Source organism: Prinia subflava, chromosome 4 (assembly GCF_021018805.1).
Source record: "Prinia subflava isolate CZ2003 ecotype Zambia chromosome 4, Cam_Psub_1.2, whole genome shotgun sequence".
Taxonomy (NCBI): domain Eukaryota; kingdom Metazoa; phylum Chordata; class Aves; order Passeriformes; family Cisticolidae; genus Prinia; species Prinia subflava.
Genome location: NC_086250.1, coordinates 22,291,710 through 22,311,353, shown reverse-complemented (window position 1 = coordinate 22,311,353; position 19,644 = coordinate 22,291,710). Strand labels below are relative to the sequence as shown.

The window sequence follows — 19,644 nt, the reverse complement described above, 5'->3', positions numbered from 1 at the left end:
CACTTTTCTCCCTGCTGCGCGGCCGCCCCCGGGCCCGGGGATTCCGACCCCTCACGCGCCGCCCGAGGCGCGGCCCTTTAAGGGCCTTTAACCACGGGGGGGGCGGGTCACGGGCGGCCGCGGCGGGAGGGGGCGCGCGGGCGTGCGCGGGCGTGCGCGGGCGTGCGCGAGCCGGCGGCGGCACGAGGAGGGCGGGGCCGGGGGCAAGGGGCGGGGCGGCGCGCGCGGGCGGGCGGGATTATTATGGGCTGTGGGCGCCGCCGCCGCCGCTGAGGGGGAGCAGCAAGATGGAGCTGTCTGCAGTGGGGGAGCGCGTCTTCGCCGCCGAGTCCATCATCAAGCGCCGCATCCGAAAGGTGAGGAGCTGCCCCCACTGGGGCTGCGGGACTCCCACCCCCAACCTCGGTCCTCGCTGCCGGGCCCTGGCCGCGCCGCTGGCCCGGCCGCCGGGCCCCCGCCTCACACCGCCCTCCCCCCCCCCCCCCGCCCCCCCCCGCCCCATCTTCTTCCCCGTCTTCTCGTCTTCTCCCCCGTGTGTTGCAGGGGCGCATCGAATACCTGGTGAAATGGAAAGGCTGGGCCATCAAGTGAGTGTATCCCGTCCGGGCTGCGGGGATGGGGGCATGGGATGGAGCAGAAAGGGATGGAGGGGGAGGTATCTGTGTGTACAGCTGCGGGGGGATTAGGGTGCTAACGGCTTCACTTGTCCCCTCCGCTGCTCCCGCCCCTGCAGGTACAGCACCTGGGAACCCGAGGAGAACATCCTGGACTCCCGCCTCATCGCCGCCTTCGAGCAGAAGTGAGTATTCATCCCCCACTCTGGGCAGGGGGGGCTGCAGCAGCAGGTTTGGCTTTGGATGGGCGAGCGGGAAACAGCGTCCAGGCTTTTCTTTTTCTTTTTCTTTTTCTTTTTCTTTTTCTTTTTCTTTTTCTTTTTCTTTTTCTTTTTCTTTTTCTTTTTCTTTTTCTTTTTCTTTTTCTTTTTCTTTTTCTTTTTCTTTTGTACTTGTATACTTCTGTTTTTCCCTTTGGGAAAAGTTTTAACTTCTTGACAAATTTGATTCCCTAAAGGGAACGAGAGCGTGAACTGTATGGGCCCAAGAAGAGAGGACCTAAACCTAAAACTTTTCTGCTGAAGGTAACTCTTACTTAAATAACTTAGGCCTAGCAAAAAAAGAATCTCTCAAACCTTGCCGGCGCGTGCCCTTGGAACGAGTGGACTTTCAAGTGACTTGTGCCTGATGCCTGGCTCTGGGAGCGCGGGGAAAACCCGACAGGAAAGGGGGGGTGGGCAGAGGCGCAGAAGCGTGTGAGGGGAAAATGTGTGTGCGTGCTATGAGTGCCTCAGCAGGACGGTCAGCACACACAGATGTGCATGGTGAGCCTGCAATCTCTTTTTCCAATATCCTCTCCTTCTCATGGGCTTCTGTTGCCGCAGTGGAGAGCTAGTCAGTCCTGTTCCCTCTTCCTTCAGCAGGCTGTTTCATCCAGCCCGTGCCCTGCAACTTAGCAGCATGCTGAGCGGTCAGGCAGCAGAGGCGGGAATCCCGCTGCCACTTGTGCTCCTCTGATTGCATTTAAGGATGTAGGTGCTCCACAAGAGTTTCATGAAGGGTTCATGCTTTGATCTGTAAACTGCAGGCTTGTTTTGCTTTTGCAGAGGGTGGGGGGTGGCTGGGAGGAGGAGGAGTGTTTCACCTCTGCATAGGATGGCAGCTTCTCTGCGAGATGTCATAGCATCTCTGCTTGCTTGCAGAGAAGCAAAGAAGGTAGTCCCTATGCAGGCCTTCTTGCCCTGTATTTTTACCTTCTTTTTTTTTTAATTAAGAATTCCAGTAGCTGTGTGACTGTTACGAGAGTTCTGTGAATTTATTGGTTTACAGATTAAATGCCTTGCTCTACTCCCCTCTTCCCTCCCCTTCCTCTCCAACCGTCACAATCTCAGGTTCCAAATGAGCATAGAAAGGACACACCTTTGTACAGTTCAGACAGATGAGCAAGTCCACAGTTCCTGTGGTTTTATTTTGATAAGAAACCCTGGAACAGCCAGCATGGGCCCTATAGTAAGGCATTGCTATCACCAAATCATCCTGTGGCTTTGGGCAAGTCACTTAGGCTTTGTGCCTGTTTCCCCATCTGTGAAACAGGTTAATACTTCCCTTTGCCTGGCAGCACTAGGAGCTTTACTCAGTTCAGCACTTTTAACTACATGAGCATCAGAAAGTGCAGTGGGGGATAAGGTGTCACTTCTCTGCTTTGAGAAAGCATAATGAAGCACACAGAAGTAGTGTAGGAACAGGTGTATTCTGATGTTCTGCATGAAAAACCCAGGGGACCATGGTAATCCTTGGGAAGTCCTGCTAATGGAACTGTCCTCTCTGGTCACCTGGTGTTCTGCTAAAAAAGCGTTCTGTATCTGTAGCCTGAGAATTGCAAACATATCTCATATGTGCTACCTCTTATGCTGTATTCAGGGGACACCGACTAGTTGGCTTTCCTCTTTCTGGCAGTTGTGCATTAAATGTAACCCTTGTGTTTGGATTTCCAGCAATGCAAAGGAACACTTGAAGGGAAAACCACCAGCTTGAAATAGTTCTCTGTGTGCATTAAAAAATACTGGTATTTGTAACACCTGACTCTGTTCAGACCTATAGAGAGGTGACTATGCTATATGTAATCAGTTTCTTTTATTTTTGATTCTGAATGTGATATGGCCATATCTAGTGCCATATCACTTATAAAAAAAAAATCACTCATTTTGACTCATTTAAAAAAAATAAGCCAAGCCCCGAACTCAAAACCCACTCATTGCTTCTCTTTTCCCCTTACCCTTTAAAACCCCCATAAACTTAATGTGAATTATTCAGCAGCATCCTTTGAATCACATCTATGACACGTTTCTGTGGCACATCTTCCTTCTGCCAGCTCCTCAAACAGTAATGGAAACCTGTAGGTTTGCAGAGCTGGCTTAGTACTTTGTAGTAGATGAATTGTGATAGGGAGCAAGATCAGCTGTCCTGAAGGCTGGTGCCATGTTATGGGAGAGACTGGCAGGGCAGAGCGCTGCCTCTTGGTTTGCACCTCTGGGAAACAGAGCTGGTGGAACTGTTAGTGCTCTGACTTGCTGTTCTTCTGTGACTTTGGATCCTACCCTAAAAATAACACCCCAGACCAGGCAGTGAGAAGTAATTCCGAGCCAGCCCCATCTGAACTTGTTTGAGCTCTAATCAGGCAAACCAGAATCAACACAAGTGTGACTACAGTTATGACAGAGATGGTGAGATGGTTTGCAACTCAGTTCTTCTGACCCCTGAAGATGCACTTTTGACTTCTTTCAGCCCTGCAGCACTGGTGCTGCTATGGGAGGAGTGGAATTGGGTTCTACCTCATGCATTGCTAACAGTATTTTCAGTTCTTTCAGCTGCAGAATTTCTTGCCAGTGAGAATTTCGGAAGCAGGGGAAGAAATTTGTTTCTTGTATCCCAGAGGGAGTATTTGGAGCTGGCAGTTAGAACAATATTCTTTTTGATCTGTTAAATGAACAGATTAGACCTGGATGCAATGATGTTTAAGTAGAAATCTGGCCTAGGACTGCTTTGATAAACTAGTCTGTCCTTGACTGGGTGACTTGCTAGGATTTTTCATGTGTATTAGTGCTTAAACCTAGGCTTCTGAGTCTCCAGAGTGGCATCAAAATAAATGCCCTGATATGCCACTCACTTGATTTGTGTGGGTGTCTTAGCTTGCAGCTGGGACTAGGTTTATCCTGGGATTAGTTCTCAAAAGTTGTAGATATGCACCCAGGGGGATTTGCAGAAAGCATTCCAGCAGGTTAGTGGCCTACGCCTTTGGAAAAGCTTTGAAAAGCTGCATCTTTGACCACCTGCTGCCTTTGTAATCCAGGCTTCTGTTTCTGAAAGCTGTCTAACACTTGCCCTTTCCATCAGACTAAAAAGGCACATCACAGTCCAGGCTTTGTAATATCACTATCAAGATGGCTGGTGTTGAAAGCAACCCCTGCATATTTCAATTGCAAAGTTTTGGGCAGGAAATGGGTCTTTATCCTTTGCATGCTAGGGGCAAACTTTCCCACAGCTGAGCTCAGGCTTGGAGGAAGGCTGTAGTTCTTGGGAGGCTGCTGGTGTGCTGCATCCCTGTGCTGAGTAGATGGGAAACTAAGTTCTTGGTCTGAAATGGGCAGTGCTGTACATAAGGCACTTACCTTATTTCTTAGGTATCTGGCAGAAGTCATCCTTGAGGACAGACCCTTCAGCGTGGACACTGGTGTGAGGTTAGACAGAGACATAGCACGTGCTGCAGTGATCTTTCTCTTTTTCTCCTGCTTGGTTTCCTTCTTTATTTTTTGCATTTTTCTCTAGGCACTCCGCTGTGTGAAATGCAAACCTCACCAACTCATTTAATAAAGTCTAGCAAGTGCTATTCAGAGATAGCCCAATCTGCAAGCTCAGTGGGTGGCTGGCAAAGACCCCTAGTTGGGGTGGCCATAAATACTAAGGTGACAGGAGTGAAGGTTAATGGGAAGGAAGAAGTAAGGGAGAACAAGAATAAAGGGATTCTTAGTTAGGAGAGTGGGAGAAGAAAGGGCTGAGCAGCATGGTGCTCTGTCCTTTTGCCCTTTCTTGAACTCCAAAGCTGGAATTGGGTTTCTTTGATCTCTTCCCCGTTTGTAAATTATCCTGAGTAATTTGAAAACAGACTGTTCCCCTTTTGTGGCATTTTGTTCCCAATCCAGAGAGAAACTTTAGTTTATGGCAGTGTTGCTTGGGAGAACTGTGCTATGAAATGGCTTGCTTTTGCCTTGTCACTTGGAAGACTGTAGAAGAAAGAGGGTGATAAAAAAGCAGAATGGCAGCCAAAAAGGGGAAAGAAGAGCTCTTGCAAATGCTGTTTGAAGCAAAGACTGAGGGAATGCAGGTGGAGAATAAAAGACAAAGCAGAGCAAATAATTCATGAGAGATTAGTGCTACTGTGGTGCAGCAGCACTACTGGCATTGGCGAGATTTTGAAATAATTAACTAGAAATGCATTGCCTTATGAGGTCTTTGGTTTGGTTTTTTTTTTTTTCCAAATTGAAGAGATTTTGATACAAATCAGGTAAGAGAGGCCTTTCTAAGCACGTGTCGTGTACGTGCTTGTGAGCTTCAGTGCATTAAGGGAATGAATGAACAAATATGCTTGCTGGGCCTCAAGAGACCCTTATTCAGAAATAGTAGGGAATGAGGGGGATACACTAGTTCCCAGGGGCAGTGAGGGAGAGCTGTAAAGATAAATAAAGGTGATACATATCCCAGATGGGAAGAGGGGGAAGGGAAGCAATCCCAGCAATTGGCTTGCTCTCATGACAGAGCACTGCAGCAAGTCTCCAGAAGCTGCATCCTGATGTAGGCTGAGCTGTAAGCAGAGAGTGAATTACTTCACATACATGCTGAGTACCTCTTCAGCAGTGAGCTCATCCTGTGGGTGAAAGCAGCAAAATCTAGAGAGGTAGTTTCCATATGGAAAACTTGTGAGCCAAGTGGCAAACTGTGGTGACACAGTTGAAAGGATTCAGAGGGTTTGTTTTTCAAAGACCTTATCCTCATATGGCTTGTGAATGGGATTGTGAATTAGAATGGGATTGAAGAATGGATCTGGAGCAGGGAGAAGTGCATTTGCAGCAGATGAAACTGAATGTTGAGTCTTCTCCAAACCAAAGGTAGCAAGTTACTTAACCTGAGGCTGGAAACAGGAAGGAGAGCCTCTGTGCTGTCCTCTGCAGTGAAGGGGTGAGTTCATGTAGGTGATGCCTGAATAAACCTGATCCTGTGTAGGAATACTAAGCTTCCCAAGTGAGAACGCTCTGGAGGCTGGTCTTAGACAAAGCATCTGATATGATTTTTCTTGAAACCTTACCTGGAAAAACAAGGTAAGCTGAATATTTGAGTAACACTTTCTGGAACTTGTATTGAAGCTGGTTACTGAGGATATCAGTGTAGCAGCAGGGGAGGACTGTTGGGCCCTAATTTACCCTGTTTTAATAATCTGACCAAAGTATCAATGCTGCATGTAGACTACCTGGAGACTACTGAAGCTGAAATTTAATAAAGGCAGATAACTGAAACATGAGTTAGAAACAGTTTCAACCTTGAGAAAGTGCCCCAGAAGTAACTGGAAACACAGACACATAGCATGTAAATGAGACCTACAGGTTCTGGCACACTGGAAAAGTCCAGGCCATGTACCAGGGCTCTGCACTAGCTGCTGTGCAAGCACAAAACCAAGACAGGTGTCCCTGTGAAAACAGGACAGGAGCTGATTAATGTGTACAGGCAGAGAAAGTAAAATCAGCAGGGCTGTAGAAGTGGCCAGGTAGTGACCATCCCACCATTATCACTTTGTTTAATGTGGCTGATGGGAAGCTTTGCTCAGGAATTTTTGGGGTGTATAAGGAAACTCAGGGTGTTTGTGACTGCTTCCCCCACACTTCTGGGAAGCTGCCTTCTTTCTCTCATTGGTGATGGAGGCGGAGGTGGTGGAGGGTGACAATTAGATTTGACTTGGAGCAGAATGGCACAGAGGGGGCAGAACTCCTCACTCCAAGGCATGATTACGGGGTAGGCAATTAACCTGAAAGATGTGCAATGTTGGCAATAGGAGATGCCCTGAGGGATACCTTTGTCCATCCACTGAAGCTGTAGAAGGATTTTCAGTGATGCATCTGTCTGTAACCTCTGCCTGGCTTCCCTGTCCTGTATTTTGGAATGGGATGTTGTGTTGTATTTTGCTCTTGGCTCAGCAGTGGTAAATTGATGAGAAACCCAAAGTACAAGAGCAGCAATGCTGGAAGGGCTGGCTGTGATGTGGAGCAAGATGAAAAGCAACAAATTTATTAATTCATGGTTTGTAATGTCAGAAATATTGGTATGTAATGTCAGAAAGCAAACTTTAGCTTGTCCTTATGTCTGCCACCTGCTTCAGAGGGACCTGTGAAGAGATGGAGCAAGCCCAGCCCAAATGTACATTAGCCTGTGCCTGTGACCTCCTGACTGGGTCTGCAGTGTCTCCAAGTTGTGTATTGATGAGATGGGAGGGGGAGAGTTGATGTGTGGTGCAGAGAGTTCACCTGTGCTGTTGCTGTGCTCAGGTCTGTATGAAGCCTGTGACAGGAACTGTCTTATTTTCTCAACAGTTTGGAGCATGGAGTAACACACAAGGCTGAGCAAAGAGTACTAGATGGACACTGGGATGCTTTCTGCTTCAGAAAGATGTGTTGGGGTTTGTGTGTGCTGGGAACACTTCCCTTTAGCTAGGGGGAAACAGCCCTGTTAGTTAATGTGCAGAGTGTCTGCACCTGTCTTGGGGTTGTGCTAACTTGTCTTTGTTTCTTTGTCAGTCAGCTAACACAGAATCTAGGTACCCAGTCAGGATGAGCTTTCAGCTGCATCATCCTCAGCCTCAATGTCATTGACAAGGGTGGGAAGACTGTTTTCTTGTACAGTCAGAGAAGGAGGCCTCGTTTTTGCAGCTCTTTTAAAGCCAGAATACTAGTACTGAAGGCTGTGATCATCCAGTGTTAGTCAGAGAAGAACAAAATGTCTTCATATCCCGTTCTCTGCTCATTTGGGATCTTCTGTGGTTCCCATGGGTATGTCTGTGGGAGAAGAGGGGCTCTGGCTAACAGCAAAGCTCTGGAGCTGTAGGGCAGGAACTTGGAGCTTTTTGTGCCAGGGCTGGCTGGGCCCTTTTAGATCTATTAAATCCCTGCGTTTACACGTACATTTTTCCCCCAGCATTTCTCTTGTAGGAGACACAGCCTGCAGGGTGACAAAGGAGATGGAGTTGAGTGCTAAGCTCCTAACTGGCAAGAAGCCATCCCGATCTTGGCGTGTGCAAGGGGCAAGGGGATAGAAAACTGGGGAGGAAAAGCAGCTGTCGTCTTCTAGCGCTGCAGTTCTTGCTGTGCCCACGAGGTGGGGGAAGCTGCTAGCGGGATGGGCAGTCACAGGGTGGGGGCTCGCCTGTCCCCTCCAGGCCTCTGTGACTTCTACCTGTCACCATTGCTAAGAAGGAATATGGAGGGGGCTTGGTTTGGAAAAGTACTGGGGTGCAGGTGGAAGGATGAGCTATACAAGCTCTGATGAGACGTGATGTAAGAATAGACTCTGGGTTTCCATGCCTCCAAGTCATACAGCACCAGCTTACCAATGAAACAATGTTGTTCCTGCTGCCTGAAAATGTTTCCTGTCTCTGGTGCATGAACCAGGGCAGTTTTTGACACCAGAAGAGCTTGAAAATATTGTTCTCCTGGCCTGGCTGTTGGGGAGGGCTGGCACAGAGCAGCTGAACAGGTGTTATTCCTGCCTGGTCCAGTGATAGGTTTCAAACAAGTGTGGTGCTCAAAAGGACAAGTCAAACATTTTGGAGGTGCAGTTAAATTTTACTTGAATTCCAGCTGGCCTCATCTCTAGCTTTAAACATGGGACCTTGCTCCCACAGCACAGTAAGAATGGATGACTCGCGTGTGACCCTAATTAAAAATCAGATCTCTAAATTTCTTGTGTTTAATGAAGACTGCTCCAGCAGACCATTCTCACCAGCCTTCTGTGTTTCTCAAGACCACACTACCACACTTTTCAGAGGCGATTCTCATTAGGCATTACTCTGCCTTTTCCCTCTTGTGCTTAGTTTGTAGAGAACCTGGTACAATCCCTATGTAAGTTTGGGTGATATCTCAGCACTGACAGCCCCAAGTGCCTAGGATGATGCTGGCTTCTTTGGCTGAGAGTGGAGGGTTGTGCACATTGACTGATGATGACCAAGGAGGGGTTTTGTAAACCATTAACTCTAACCCTGAAACATGCTTGGGAAGCAGCAGTTTCTCCTAGGGAAAGCATGTGTCAACAGGGGTACAGCCTAGGGAAACATTAGCTGCCCAAAAATGATATAGACAGTGCCTGTGTGAGGGCTGTGCTGGAGCTATCAATAGTTTGTAGGTGTGTACCTGCCCTTGTCATTGATTTTGGCTATGAATCTGTCATGGTACTGCCAGTGAGTGTTTGGCCTGAAGTGAGCAGTGCCCTATTTGAGATCTACACCTAGGCTGCCTCTCTGACCCTGTTTTTTTTCTTTCTCCCCACCACCGCAGGCTCGGGCCCAAGCGGAGGCCCTCCACATTGGGGATGTACACTTTTCTGTCAAGCCTGGTTCCAGTACCTCCTCTCCCAAGCTCCACTCCAGTGCTGCGGTGCACCGGCTCAAGAAAGACATCCGGCGATGCCACCGCATGTCCCGGCGCCCCCTGCCCCGTCCAGACCCTCAGAATAGTGGGAGCGTGGGTGGCGGGGCTGGCATTCGTCCTCCTGTCTCACCCTTCTCGGAGACCGTCCGCATCATCAACCGTAAGGTCAAACCCCGTGAGCCCAAACGCAGCCGCATCATCCTCAACCTCAAAGTCATTGACAAAGGTGGGAAGCCAGCCAATGGGGCCGGGGGCCTGGCTCGGCCCAAGATCCCGTCCCGAAACCGTGTCATTGGCAAGAGCAAAAAGTTCAGCGAGAGCGTCCTCCGCACTCAGATCCGCCACATGAAGTTTGGCAGCTTTTCGCTCTACAATAAGTCATCTGCTGCACCTACCCCCTCTCTGGAGGGCAAGGGGGAGGCCGAAGGCTCCCAGGCAGCCTCCTGTGGGCTCATTATGGGCTCCACCCCCTATGATGCCCCCAGCTCCAGCTCCTCTGGCTGCCCATCACCTACTCCCCACTCCTCCTCTGACCCAGATGATTCCCCTCCAAAGCTGCTCCCTGAGACCCTCAGCCCAGCCATTCCCGACTGGCGTGAGTCGGAGGTCCTTGACCTCTCGATCCCACCTGAGTCGGCTGCCACCAGCAAGCGTTCTCCCTCGGGAGGGTGCAGTGGGGCGCAGACACCCTCCTTGTCCCCCTCCTCTTCTGACCCAGAGCAGGAGACCGGCGACTGGCGTCCTGAGATGTCCCCTTGCTCTAATGTGGTGGTCACAGATGTCACCAGCAACCTCCTCACTGTAACCATCAAGGAGTTCTGCAATGCAGAGGATTTTGAGAAGGTGGCGGCGGGTGGTGGTGGAGGAGGCAGCAAATGAGCAGCCAGGTCCCCCCTACTCCAGGGTTGTGGGGGGAGCTCTACCTGAGAGAAGTCGTGGTGCGAGTGGCTGTCCTTAGTTCTCTCCTTCCTCCCCTTGGCTGTCCCTCTGCCCTCACTGCCACCCTTCCTCCTCCTTTCCTCCTGCCCACTTCCTCTTGCCTGGAGGCTGGAGTGTGTCAGTCGGGGTGTGGGAGCACCTATTGTTCCTGGGTGTTGGTGCTGCTAGGAGGAGGCAGGGAGGGTTGTGGTGGGCTGGGGAGTGGTTGTTTGTCCTTGAATGTGGTGTTGTCCAATGGGCAGTGGAGCCTTTGGGGCTGAGGAATGAGTGAACATGTGTCTGTGTGCCTGTGTAGGTAGGTGAGGATGGTGCTGCTCTTCGTCATTCCCCTTCCATCTTTGATAAAAACTGAAGAGGAGCTCCAAACCTTTGAGGGGAGGATGTAAGAGGATTGGAGCCCTTGCCCATGTCCTCCAGACCTTCTCCCACAATGTGCATGCAACACTCTTCCATTCTTCCTTGCCATGATTACCATCCTGCTGTCCTTCCTCTCTTGGCCTGTGGCCTGGATCTGCCCTCTCCTTTACTGTCCTTGTGGCAGTTGCTGATCCAGATGGCCCCATAGTGACAGGGGGAAGGACAGGTGAAATATCATGCCTGGAAGGTGCTTGAGAAAAAGCTGGGGTGGTGGAGTTGCCCCATGCAGCCTGTGCCTCATATTGGCTTCCCCTTTCTTTTGACTATTGGTGCTACCTTGGCAGTTGTATGGGTGCTTTCAGGTGCCCTGATCCTTCCTCTTCTCCTGTATCTTCCAACCTGTTCAGCTCCTCAGGAGAAAGGGAAGAAAAAGATTCTGCTTCCAGTCCATATCTTCCTCCTGATGTTCATCACTTGCACTTGTTTGGGAGAGAGGGACATGAAATGCCTTTCCCTGGTCTTTCTGTGGTGGAAGCAGGAGTGGGCTGTTCATCCATCCTTCAGTCTGTGGGAAGATAATGCCAACAGTGTGACAGCTGCCCCGGCTGCATGAGGCTGCTGTCCTGCCTCATGCGTATGCTTCTCCCAGCCCTCTTTGCTTCCTCTTGCTCTTTCCAAAGGAAGGAGGGGTGGATGCTAAGGCAGGTTGTTTGTTCTTCCTGCTTGTTTTTGCCCCTCCTACTCTCCCCTCCTGGTGGGTGGCCTGGAAGAGGTTTCCCCTCTGTCTTTTCAGCATCTGAAACAGCCCTTATAACTGTCGACCAAAGGTGCTCATAAGAAATACCTGTCTCTCTCACATCCTATGCGTGTGCACTGGATCTCTTCCCCTAAAGCTCCTGTGAGCTGATCTAGAAGCTGATCTTCATCCCTAGCAAGTAGGAGGGAGCAAGACCACAGCTTGCTGTTTGTTATGCAGCTCCCTCTTTCCCTGACCAGCTTTGTTCACATCCAAAATAAGCTCTATTTTTTGCCTGCCATTTCTGTTTTGCTCTGTTTCTGTGTGGGTCCTAAGCTTCACAGTGAGCAGCCGTTCCTTTGCTCTCCTTTCTTCCTCTACTCGCACAGGACTGAGCCTGTAGAGGCAAGAGGTGCTGATGAACTGGTGGTAGAGCCTCACCCTCTCAGCTCTGTCCCTGGATGGGGTAGAGGGGTGTCGCTTCTACATAACATGCTGCACAGGTGAAAAGGGTGGAAAATTTTCCTCATGTCAGGGCTCCATTTATTTACAAACCTGCCCTGAGCAGGTGAACACAAATGGAATTGGCCCATCTGGTGCTTTCACACAAGGATGTTCAGGAGCTGCTGGCTCTGAGGAGTGCTCTCCTGCAGTAGTGATTTTGTGGTTGCAGTGATCTGAAGATAGAAGGGAGGCAATTTGTGGGAGGGAAGTAATATTTGTCTGCCTAAGGGATATTGTCAGGATGGTAGAGGGATAGACTGGCTTCTGACCTTACTTAGGGCTTTTGTGCCCAGAGCTTGTCTATTCCCTGCCTCCAGTGCCTGGGTTGGTGTAATAAAATCTTTGCTGCCCTCCCCACAAACCTTGCCTTGCAGTGGGTGGCATTCCAAGCTGTGGGAAATGGTAAATTTCACCATTTGCGATTGGGTGTCTGTGCAGACAGTGTGAGAGGGATTCCAGGTGCTGTTAGCACCACCGTTGGTACACCTCTTCCTTTTTCTTTCCTTGGTTAAAGAGCTTAGTGGACTCTTCGGGGATGTGCTTTCATTCACAAGCTAGGGGCAGGGAGAAAGAGACTTCCCTGATCCATTCACCAGGCTAAGGCTTTCTATAACATGTTGGACTTGTGTACGTGTCTGTGTTAATACCTGCTTGTATTTTTTGTGGGTGTTTTTTTTGTTTGGTTGGGTTTTCTTTTGCGCATCTTTCCTGTGCCTGGCACACCCAGGGATCCCTTATGTTAGTATAGCCTATCCATTTGACTGAAGCTTCAAAGATGAGCAGTTTGTATGCATAGGGAAAAGCTCTTTCTTAGGAAAATAGCAAGGAGATTCCTCTCTTTTTCCTCTCCCTTCTAAATAACTAATCTGTGGCTGTGACATAAGAGGAGCTGCTTTATGGGGTGGATGCAAACGGGCTGGTCACTTTAGGTTAAGTTACTGTTTGGTGTGTATGTGGTGATGTTTTGTTTTGTGGTATCAAGGTTCTGAAAAAAAGTGTTGAAGCGTTTCAGTGGGAGATAAAAGGGAACTTTAATAGGAAACTCTTGATGTGTTTTGGCCAAGATGTGTTGCTTGGCAGAATTCTTTTCCCCAGTGTCTCTTGTATGGTGTTCTTTGGGGGCAAGGGGCAGGAATTGTTTAGTTGAAGGGGTTTTGCCTTTCACCAGAGTAGCAAGCAAGGGAACTGTCTGTGAAGAGCAAAACAGTGGGTCATTGCAGGGATGCTCCTCAAGGACCTTCTTCCTGTAGTGAGGAGATAAGTGGACTTGTTGCAGCAGAGAAACTTGTGCAGTAGATCCTCTTTGTGGAGGAAGAAAGGAGTATGATCTGGCTTGCAGACACAGCTCACCTGCTTGTGTGACAAATCTCTCCCTGGGTGGGTCACCATGTGGGAACCAAACCCTGAACATCTGGATCCAAAATGATGATCCCGTGCTGTTTTGAGTTAGAAGTTTGCTAACTTAAATTCAGCAGTTGCCTCAAGTTCCCTCAGGTGGACAAGACACTTGAGGCTGACTTAATCTACCTTCGTATTCACATGGGCTGCGCACCTCCTTCTGAATTTTTGCCCTTACTCCTTAATGGAGATAGGAAAAGAAGATTCATCCATGCCTTTTAAAATGGGCATGGAATTGAGGGAGGAGTTTATTTGAAAGTATCCCCTTCCTTTCCCCATAACCCTTAGGAAAAAAATCAACAAAAACAGGGAAATATTCTCTGTGTCTGTGCCATGTTTGTTCTCGTTGTTGTGTTTTTAGAGGAGATTTTATGATGGAGTGGAAAAAGTGAAATGATTAGTTTTGCATAAAAAAAGAAAAGTTAAAAAAAATTTCTACAGGGAGAGAGCGAGAGACAGTTTAAAAATGAATAATAAATGCAGTGATTGCACAAACTGTAGTGGTATTAGATGGTCCTTAGAGAAAAGAGTATTTTGTAGTATCGAAGCATGTGTGTCTGGGATGGTGTTTGGCTTGCTTGAACTGGAGGGAAAGACATTCTAGGACTAAGCAGCAATCTCTGAGCTGAAAAGGCAAGTTGCATGTTGGAGGAACCCTGTCTACAAACCTCTCCCGTCCTTGCCTCCCGTGTGTTGGAGTGAGTTCCTTTCCCTCCCATACCTCTCCTGTGAGCTAAGGTGGAGTCGCCAAGTGGTTTTCTGGCTGAGCAGCCCTCAGAGATGGCTGGTCCCATTCTCACAGAATGTGGATCAGGCCATCAGCATGGAAACAGTTGACTTACTTTGCATGCACAGCAAGCTGCTAATGCTTGGGGTTGGCATGTACCTTTCCTGCCAAGTTGCTGTCTCTTTTCCATCCGCTATATCCAAGCAGAATTAATCATGGTGGGCTTATTTCCTGGGAAGCAGATATGCCTCCCCTCTCTAAGGCTTCCTAACTTCTTCCAATACCAGGTTGGGGGTGACATTTTTCTGTATAGCATTCACTACATCAGGACAGAAAACTAAATCTCATTGGTGTGTATTTCAGCACCCCTTCTCCAACAGTGGCCGGATCTCTAGAGGCAGATGAGAGAGCTGCCTTGTGTGCTCTGATTGTGTTGCTGAGGGATGTGCACCCTCTTCTTGAGGCCAGCAAATGCTGGAAGTTTTTAGGTTGGAGAGGGGAGAGGAACACCCTGACAGGACTGTACTCAAGTAGGTCAGCCTTCTTCTCCACTTTCCTTTGGGATGATGGGGCAGAGTTGCCTGAATGTTCCTTCAGAGCAAGGGGGCAGCTCTTGTGTGCTGGCTTCCCTGTCCAAGATGTCTCTGGTGTTCATCTGGCATGTGGGAGTGACTGCAGGGAAAAGGGAAACCACCAGATGTTGGTGTCTGAACAGGAGATGGCAGCCAGGGATGCTTGAACAGCTTTTCTTGTCTGGATTTCTCTGGTGCCCTTTGCAGTGGCAGATTGAGACTGATGTCTCAATGCTTCCCATAGTCTGGACTGCACTTGAGAACTTCTCTCTCTGCCCATCAAACTCTGTTGGTGCTTCCCATGGCTTTCAACTTGGAACAGAAACTTCCTGTCTCATGTTCTCTTCTCAGTGAGCAGCGTGGGACTGGAGGGGCATGAAGCTAATGAGATAAAAGCTCCTTTGGGGATGAGAAACAGAAATAGTGTGGTGAGCAGGCCCAGCTGTGGTGAGCCACTGCTTAAATTCTGTTTTCAAAAGGGAAAGGGAGCATTTCTCTGTGTCTCCCCTTACTGAAGTTCCCAGGGAGATTTTGTAAAATAAACAAATTTAAAAAAAAATCACAACCACAATCATGCTTTTTACCAGGTAGGAGCTGTCTCTTGAGCTGAGTCTTCCTAGGGATATCACTCCCTTCTCCAGTCCCTCTTTGTAGAGGAGGTTTCAGCAGCTCCCAGTGTTTGGAGATTATCACCTTCCTGGGGACGTCCTAGCAGAAAGAGGTTGCCATGTTTGAAGGATGATGTCCTGAGTTCCCCACACTTCTGCCCACCCCAGGCCATGGCATTAATGGGGCTGTTCAGGAACAGGTCCTTCCCAGGGAGGTATAACAAACCTGGAGTGCGTGTTTGGCTAAGTGCTTATTTTCCCTTTTGCTTCCCCACCTTCTGATGACTTTTTCCTCCTTGCCTGGCACATCCTTTTACTCCAATGTCGCTTGCTGTTGCTGCATTTTTCAGTTGCCCAATAATCACACAAGAGCTGGGATCTTACTTATTTCTTATATATAAATATATGAATCCTCTCTTTCTCCCCATCTCACCCACCACCCTGTGCGCAGCCTCCCTGATCTTCGCTCTGAAGGTGATCTGCTGTGGAGGATTAATTTGGGATTGGGGATTCAGTGCCTACTGAGTTCTGTTCCTTCTTGGCTTTCATAGTTCTTCTGCCAGCTGTGTCACTGCCCTGCACCTCTGTCTCCCTCATACAGAGGGGATGGGGGTGGAAGATACCATCCGACTAAGGGTGCTGGCAGCCCAACTCTTGAGGCATTTGCACAAAGATGGAGTGCTCAGTGTTGCTTCAGAAATCCCCTGCTCCTTGTCTGTGCTTCCTTCCCCAGGTAATTCCAGGAAGTATCTTCATTTCAAGATCTTCAATGCTCTGAGGCTGAGAAAATATTTTCTTATTTCACTTCTGTTTTTGAGATCTTTCCTCAGAGTTCAATGTGTATGGTTTCTTTTTGAAGGTTTAGATGGCACAAGATGTTGGAGTCTGTCTCCATCTTCACCTTTGCCTTTCCATCCTCTGCTCCTCTCACATTTTGCCATTGCCCTGTGCCAGACTGATGTGGTCGGAGGTATTTACACCCTTTTCTGTGCGGAGTCAGTCTTGGCACTAGGAGCTTCTCTTGTGTTCTGTATGGTGCATTTTGAGGTGCCCTGTGTCTTACCTGCCTCACCTGTAAGCACGCAGCAGGGCCCTGAGTTCTTCTTTCTTCCCTTCTCTAAATTTCTCCTTCCAGGAGTGAAGGGAGATTCAGTCCTTTGGTGGTTGGCTGCTTCTGGCAGCTCTTCTGTCCATTGCAGCTTCTCTGTAGTGGGAAACAAAATGATTCCAGGGCCATTCAAAAGCGCAGTCCTTGGGGTGAGGGTCTTTCCACTCCAGGTGAGTTCTGTGCTTTGAGCCACACCCTCCAGGGACTGGGAGATGGCACTAGGATGGAGGAGCGGGATGCCCTCTGTGTCCCCGGGCTGAGTGGAGCTGGGAAGTGGGCAGCAAGCAGCATGCTGTGGCACAGGGAAGAAGTAAGGTAACAGAACTGCACTAAGATGCAGTCAGAGTTATGCCAGCTTCTGCAACAGTCCAGAAAATGTGTGTGCTGGGAGGAAAGGAGCATGGTGAGACACGCAGGCAAAGTGTTAATTCCCATTGCAGGGCCCTGGTTCTTTACTTCATTCCTTGTTCACCTGAGCACTTAGAGCTCACATTAAACCTCCAGAACATGGCTGGGTGGGTCAAAGCACTTGGTGGGGATTCAGGGCCTCGTAGGACTAGTGAGGCTTTTCTGTGCTCCAAAGCAGCCCTCCAGCTGGCTTCTGCTCTCTAGGGATGCTGAGGGTTTCCCTCTGGGCAGAGCAGCAGGCAGGTGCTTGTGCATAGGTAGGTTGCTCTTCAGCTGCCCTGGAGGGAGCTTGCTGCTTCCAGCCCCCAGCTGTGAAGTGGGGGCAGAATCTTAGGTCAAGTTCTTGAACGGAACAAAAAAATTAGTTGTTCTGATGACTTTTTTTAGAAAAGAATTGTCATGCCTGCACTTCCCCCAAGCAAATCAACTCAGTGTGCTGTCCTCCTTCCTCTTCTCCCCTGTGCCATTGTACACTCCCTAAGAATAGAGGAGACTCTGCTTTGGGATTTTTTTTCCCCCCATTTATTTTCTTTTTGCATATAAAGTTGTCTGGTAGTGGTGGAGGACGGGGCCTACTTCATCTGTTCCTTCCTTTCACCTTCCCCTGTACCAAGCTTAGGCTCAAATGTCGCAGATTCCTGCAAACACTGAACTTGGAGCAGGTGAGGGACCCCACTGAGTTCTGTGGTACTTGGATGCTTCAGATTCTGCACCTGTGCTTGAGCTTTGGCAGCATCAGAGCCCTTCCTTTCTCTTGGAGGAGGTCAGCCCTAACTCTAAGAGTGCTGATTGTTCTGGTGCAACCCATCTGTCTCTTCATTTCCCCTCACTTGGCATACAGAGTGAAGGTGGTAAATTTTTTTTAATTTAAAATAAACCTAAATATGTATCTTGTCTTTTTTTTTTTTTTTTTTTTGAAAAAATGCATTTAAGGATTGTGCACGGATGAATTGTATATCTATATATTATTTTTTTGTCTTGAAATTTTCATTTTAAATATAGTGTTTGTTCAGTTTTGTTTTGGTTTTTTATCCAGTTCCCAGCTGGCTAAACTCTGTCTAGTGTGGATGGGTGGGAGACAGAGCCACTGGAAGGGTGATTGAATCACCCCTTCCCTTGGTGCTTCCTACAAGAAATTGGTTTGCTCCAGGTTTGGGGGTGGGGGTTGTGCTAATTACTCTTGTATTCTTGTACATTTTGTTCTTTCTGCTGCTCTTGAATATTGTATCAATGCCAGAAATGGGGAGTTAAAAATGAAAACAAAAAATTAACCCAAATAAATTGTTACATTCCAAAACCGGTTGTTGTTTTCCTTGGGCAGGCTGTGGGTTGTGGAGCTTGGGAGGAGAGCTACAGAAATGCCTGCCCTGAGCCAGCTCAGATCAGCTCTGCAGTCAAACACAAGCACCTGTACCCTTCTTGGGCACCACGGATCAGCCCTGGTTTGGTCTTCAGACCTTTCTGGACACAGAGAAGCTCTGACAAAAGACAAGGGAGTATTCTGGAATGTTAAGGGAAGAGGGAGCATTTGGGAACGCCAAGCTTATAGCAAGTGGAACCTGAAGTTCCTCTTCCCTAGTGCTTTGGAGAATCTCCCATGGATCTCCCACGGATCTCCCACATCCTTTTCTTTCAAGAATGAAATTAGATCAGAGTACAGCCTAGCACTTGGTGGCTGAAAAATGCTTTAGGCTTTTCCCAACTCCAGAATACGTGCTTAAGTGCACTTTCTGACAAGCTGATCCAAGAAATACAGTGAAAATTTTTCTCCCTGTGTGTAATTGAAGCCCCAGATCTGCTCCATTACTCTCCAGCCCGTAGCAGTTGCATAAAAAGGCTCAGCTAAACTAGGAGGTAAGTGCTGGTGGTGGGAGATGTGATGGGGTGCAAGCGAGTGAGTTTTAGACAGAGATGCTCTTCAGGCAAGACAGAAGAGAAGGGCAGGAAGGCAGCAATTCAGGTTACTGGGAAAGGGCAGTGTCTGGGCATAACTCCAACCAAAACACCCTCAGGGCTGCCCTTCAGGAGAGTGTGATGAGGTCTCACCTGGAGGGGAGAGACTGGGCTGAGCCAGGCATTCCTTGCAGAGAATTGCTGTCTGAGTTTTGGAAAGCCACAGCAGGGCCTGCTTCAGTGGTGACATAGCTGGCAGCAGGGAATACTCCCCACCGAAGCCAAGCACATTCATGTCATGCCATCAGGCTCACCTTGCCTCTTCTGCGTGCCTAAACACTTGCAAAGCTGGCACTCCCTTCTCCCTTCCCCTTGCACCCTGGTTTTGCTCAGAAGCCAGTGGGCTTCTGGCTGGATTTGAGAACACCAAATGAAGCCAACTCTCACCCATGCTTTCTGGAGCAGGAGGAAGGCTGGAGAGACAGATCCCAGCCTGACTGAATACATCCAATGAGGTCTTGCACCAACACACTCATGCAGACAGACCCAGTAACCAGGGACAAGGTGATGCAAGTCACGTGTGCAGGGCTGAGAAACCTGGAAATGAAAGAAGCCAGGATTCCCATGCTGTGTAAAACCTGCAGGTGCCCAGGATCTGAAGGCTCCAGATCAAAGGAGATGAAACGGAGTCCATGGAGTGGCAGTGGCAGAGAAGCCCTTTCATCTCTTTAAGGTGACCCTGGGGATGTTCCTGAGCTGGGTCATAAGGTGGGAGCAGGGAATCTCCCACCTCAGAGGCATCAGTTTACACTCCCCCGAGAAAAGGTTTCTCCCCTCACCCCACCAACCTGCTGGCCTCAGCATCTATGAATGGGCCCGAGTTTCATGCTGGCTAGGATGGAGCAGCCTGGTTCCTGTGGGGTGGGTTGGATGCAGGGCTGCCTTGGAGCAGTGGGTGGCCTTCTTCTCAAGTTAGCAGTCCATCCCAAATGTTCCTCTCACCCAGGGAGCACAGCAGCGTGACCCTTTGTCCAGCCTTGCCTTGCCTGCAGCCACCCCTTGAGGACAGCAGCTAGCCCCAGACACCTTTTGAGTGTTAATTAGATGGAAGAAAATCCCTTAATTGGGATTTTCCTCCCAGATTTTACCTCCCAGT

The 19,644-nt window shown here is 48.9% G+C and overlaps 1 protein-coding gene across 2 annotated transcripts; it reads left to right on the top strand.

Annotated features, from left to right (window-relative positions):
- Positions 1-201: 201 nt before the first annotated feature.
- Positions 202-17,892, top strand: CBX6 (chromobox 6). Of its 2 annotated transcripts, none has more exons than XM_063395929.1 (5): positions 202-356; positions 544-587; positions 734-799; positions 1,072-1,138; positions 9,200-17,892. In XM_063395929.1, exons 1-5 carry the CDS (start codon positions 288-290, stop codon positions 10,115-10,117), a joined length of 1,164 nt encoding a protein of 387 aa, XP_063251999.1. In that variant the 5' UTR covers positions 202-287; the 3' UTR covers positions 10,118-17,892. The 2 variants fall into 2 exon arrangements, with proteins under 2 accessions (XP_063251999.1, XP_063251998.1); XM_063395928.1 differs by having other exon boundaries at positions 203-356; positions 9,146-17,892.
- Positions 17,893-19,644: the final 1,752 nt, after the last annotated feature.

Bases quoted from the DNA above. Each gene is read 5' to 3' on its own strand.
- CBX6 (XM_063395928.1), top strand. From the start codon at position 288: ATGGAGCTGTCTGCAGTGGGGGAGCGCGTCTTCGCCGCCGAGTCCATC. The intron at 588-733 runs GTGAGTGTATCC...CCGCCCCTGCAG, and splicing joins TGGAAAGGCTGGGCCATCAA to GTACAGCACCTGGGAACCCG. The intron at 1,139-9,145 runs GTAACTCTTACT...CCACCACCGCAG, and splicing joins CTAAAACTTTTCTGCTGAAG to GCTCGGGCCCAAGCGGAGGC.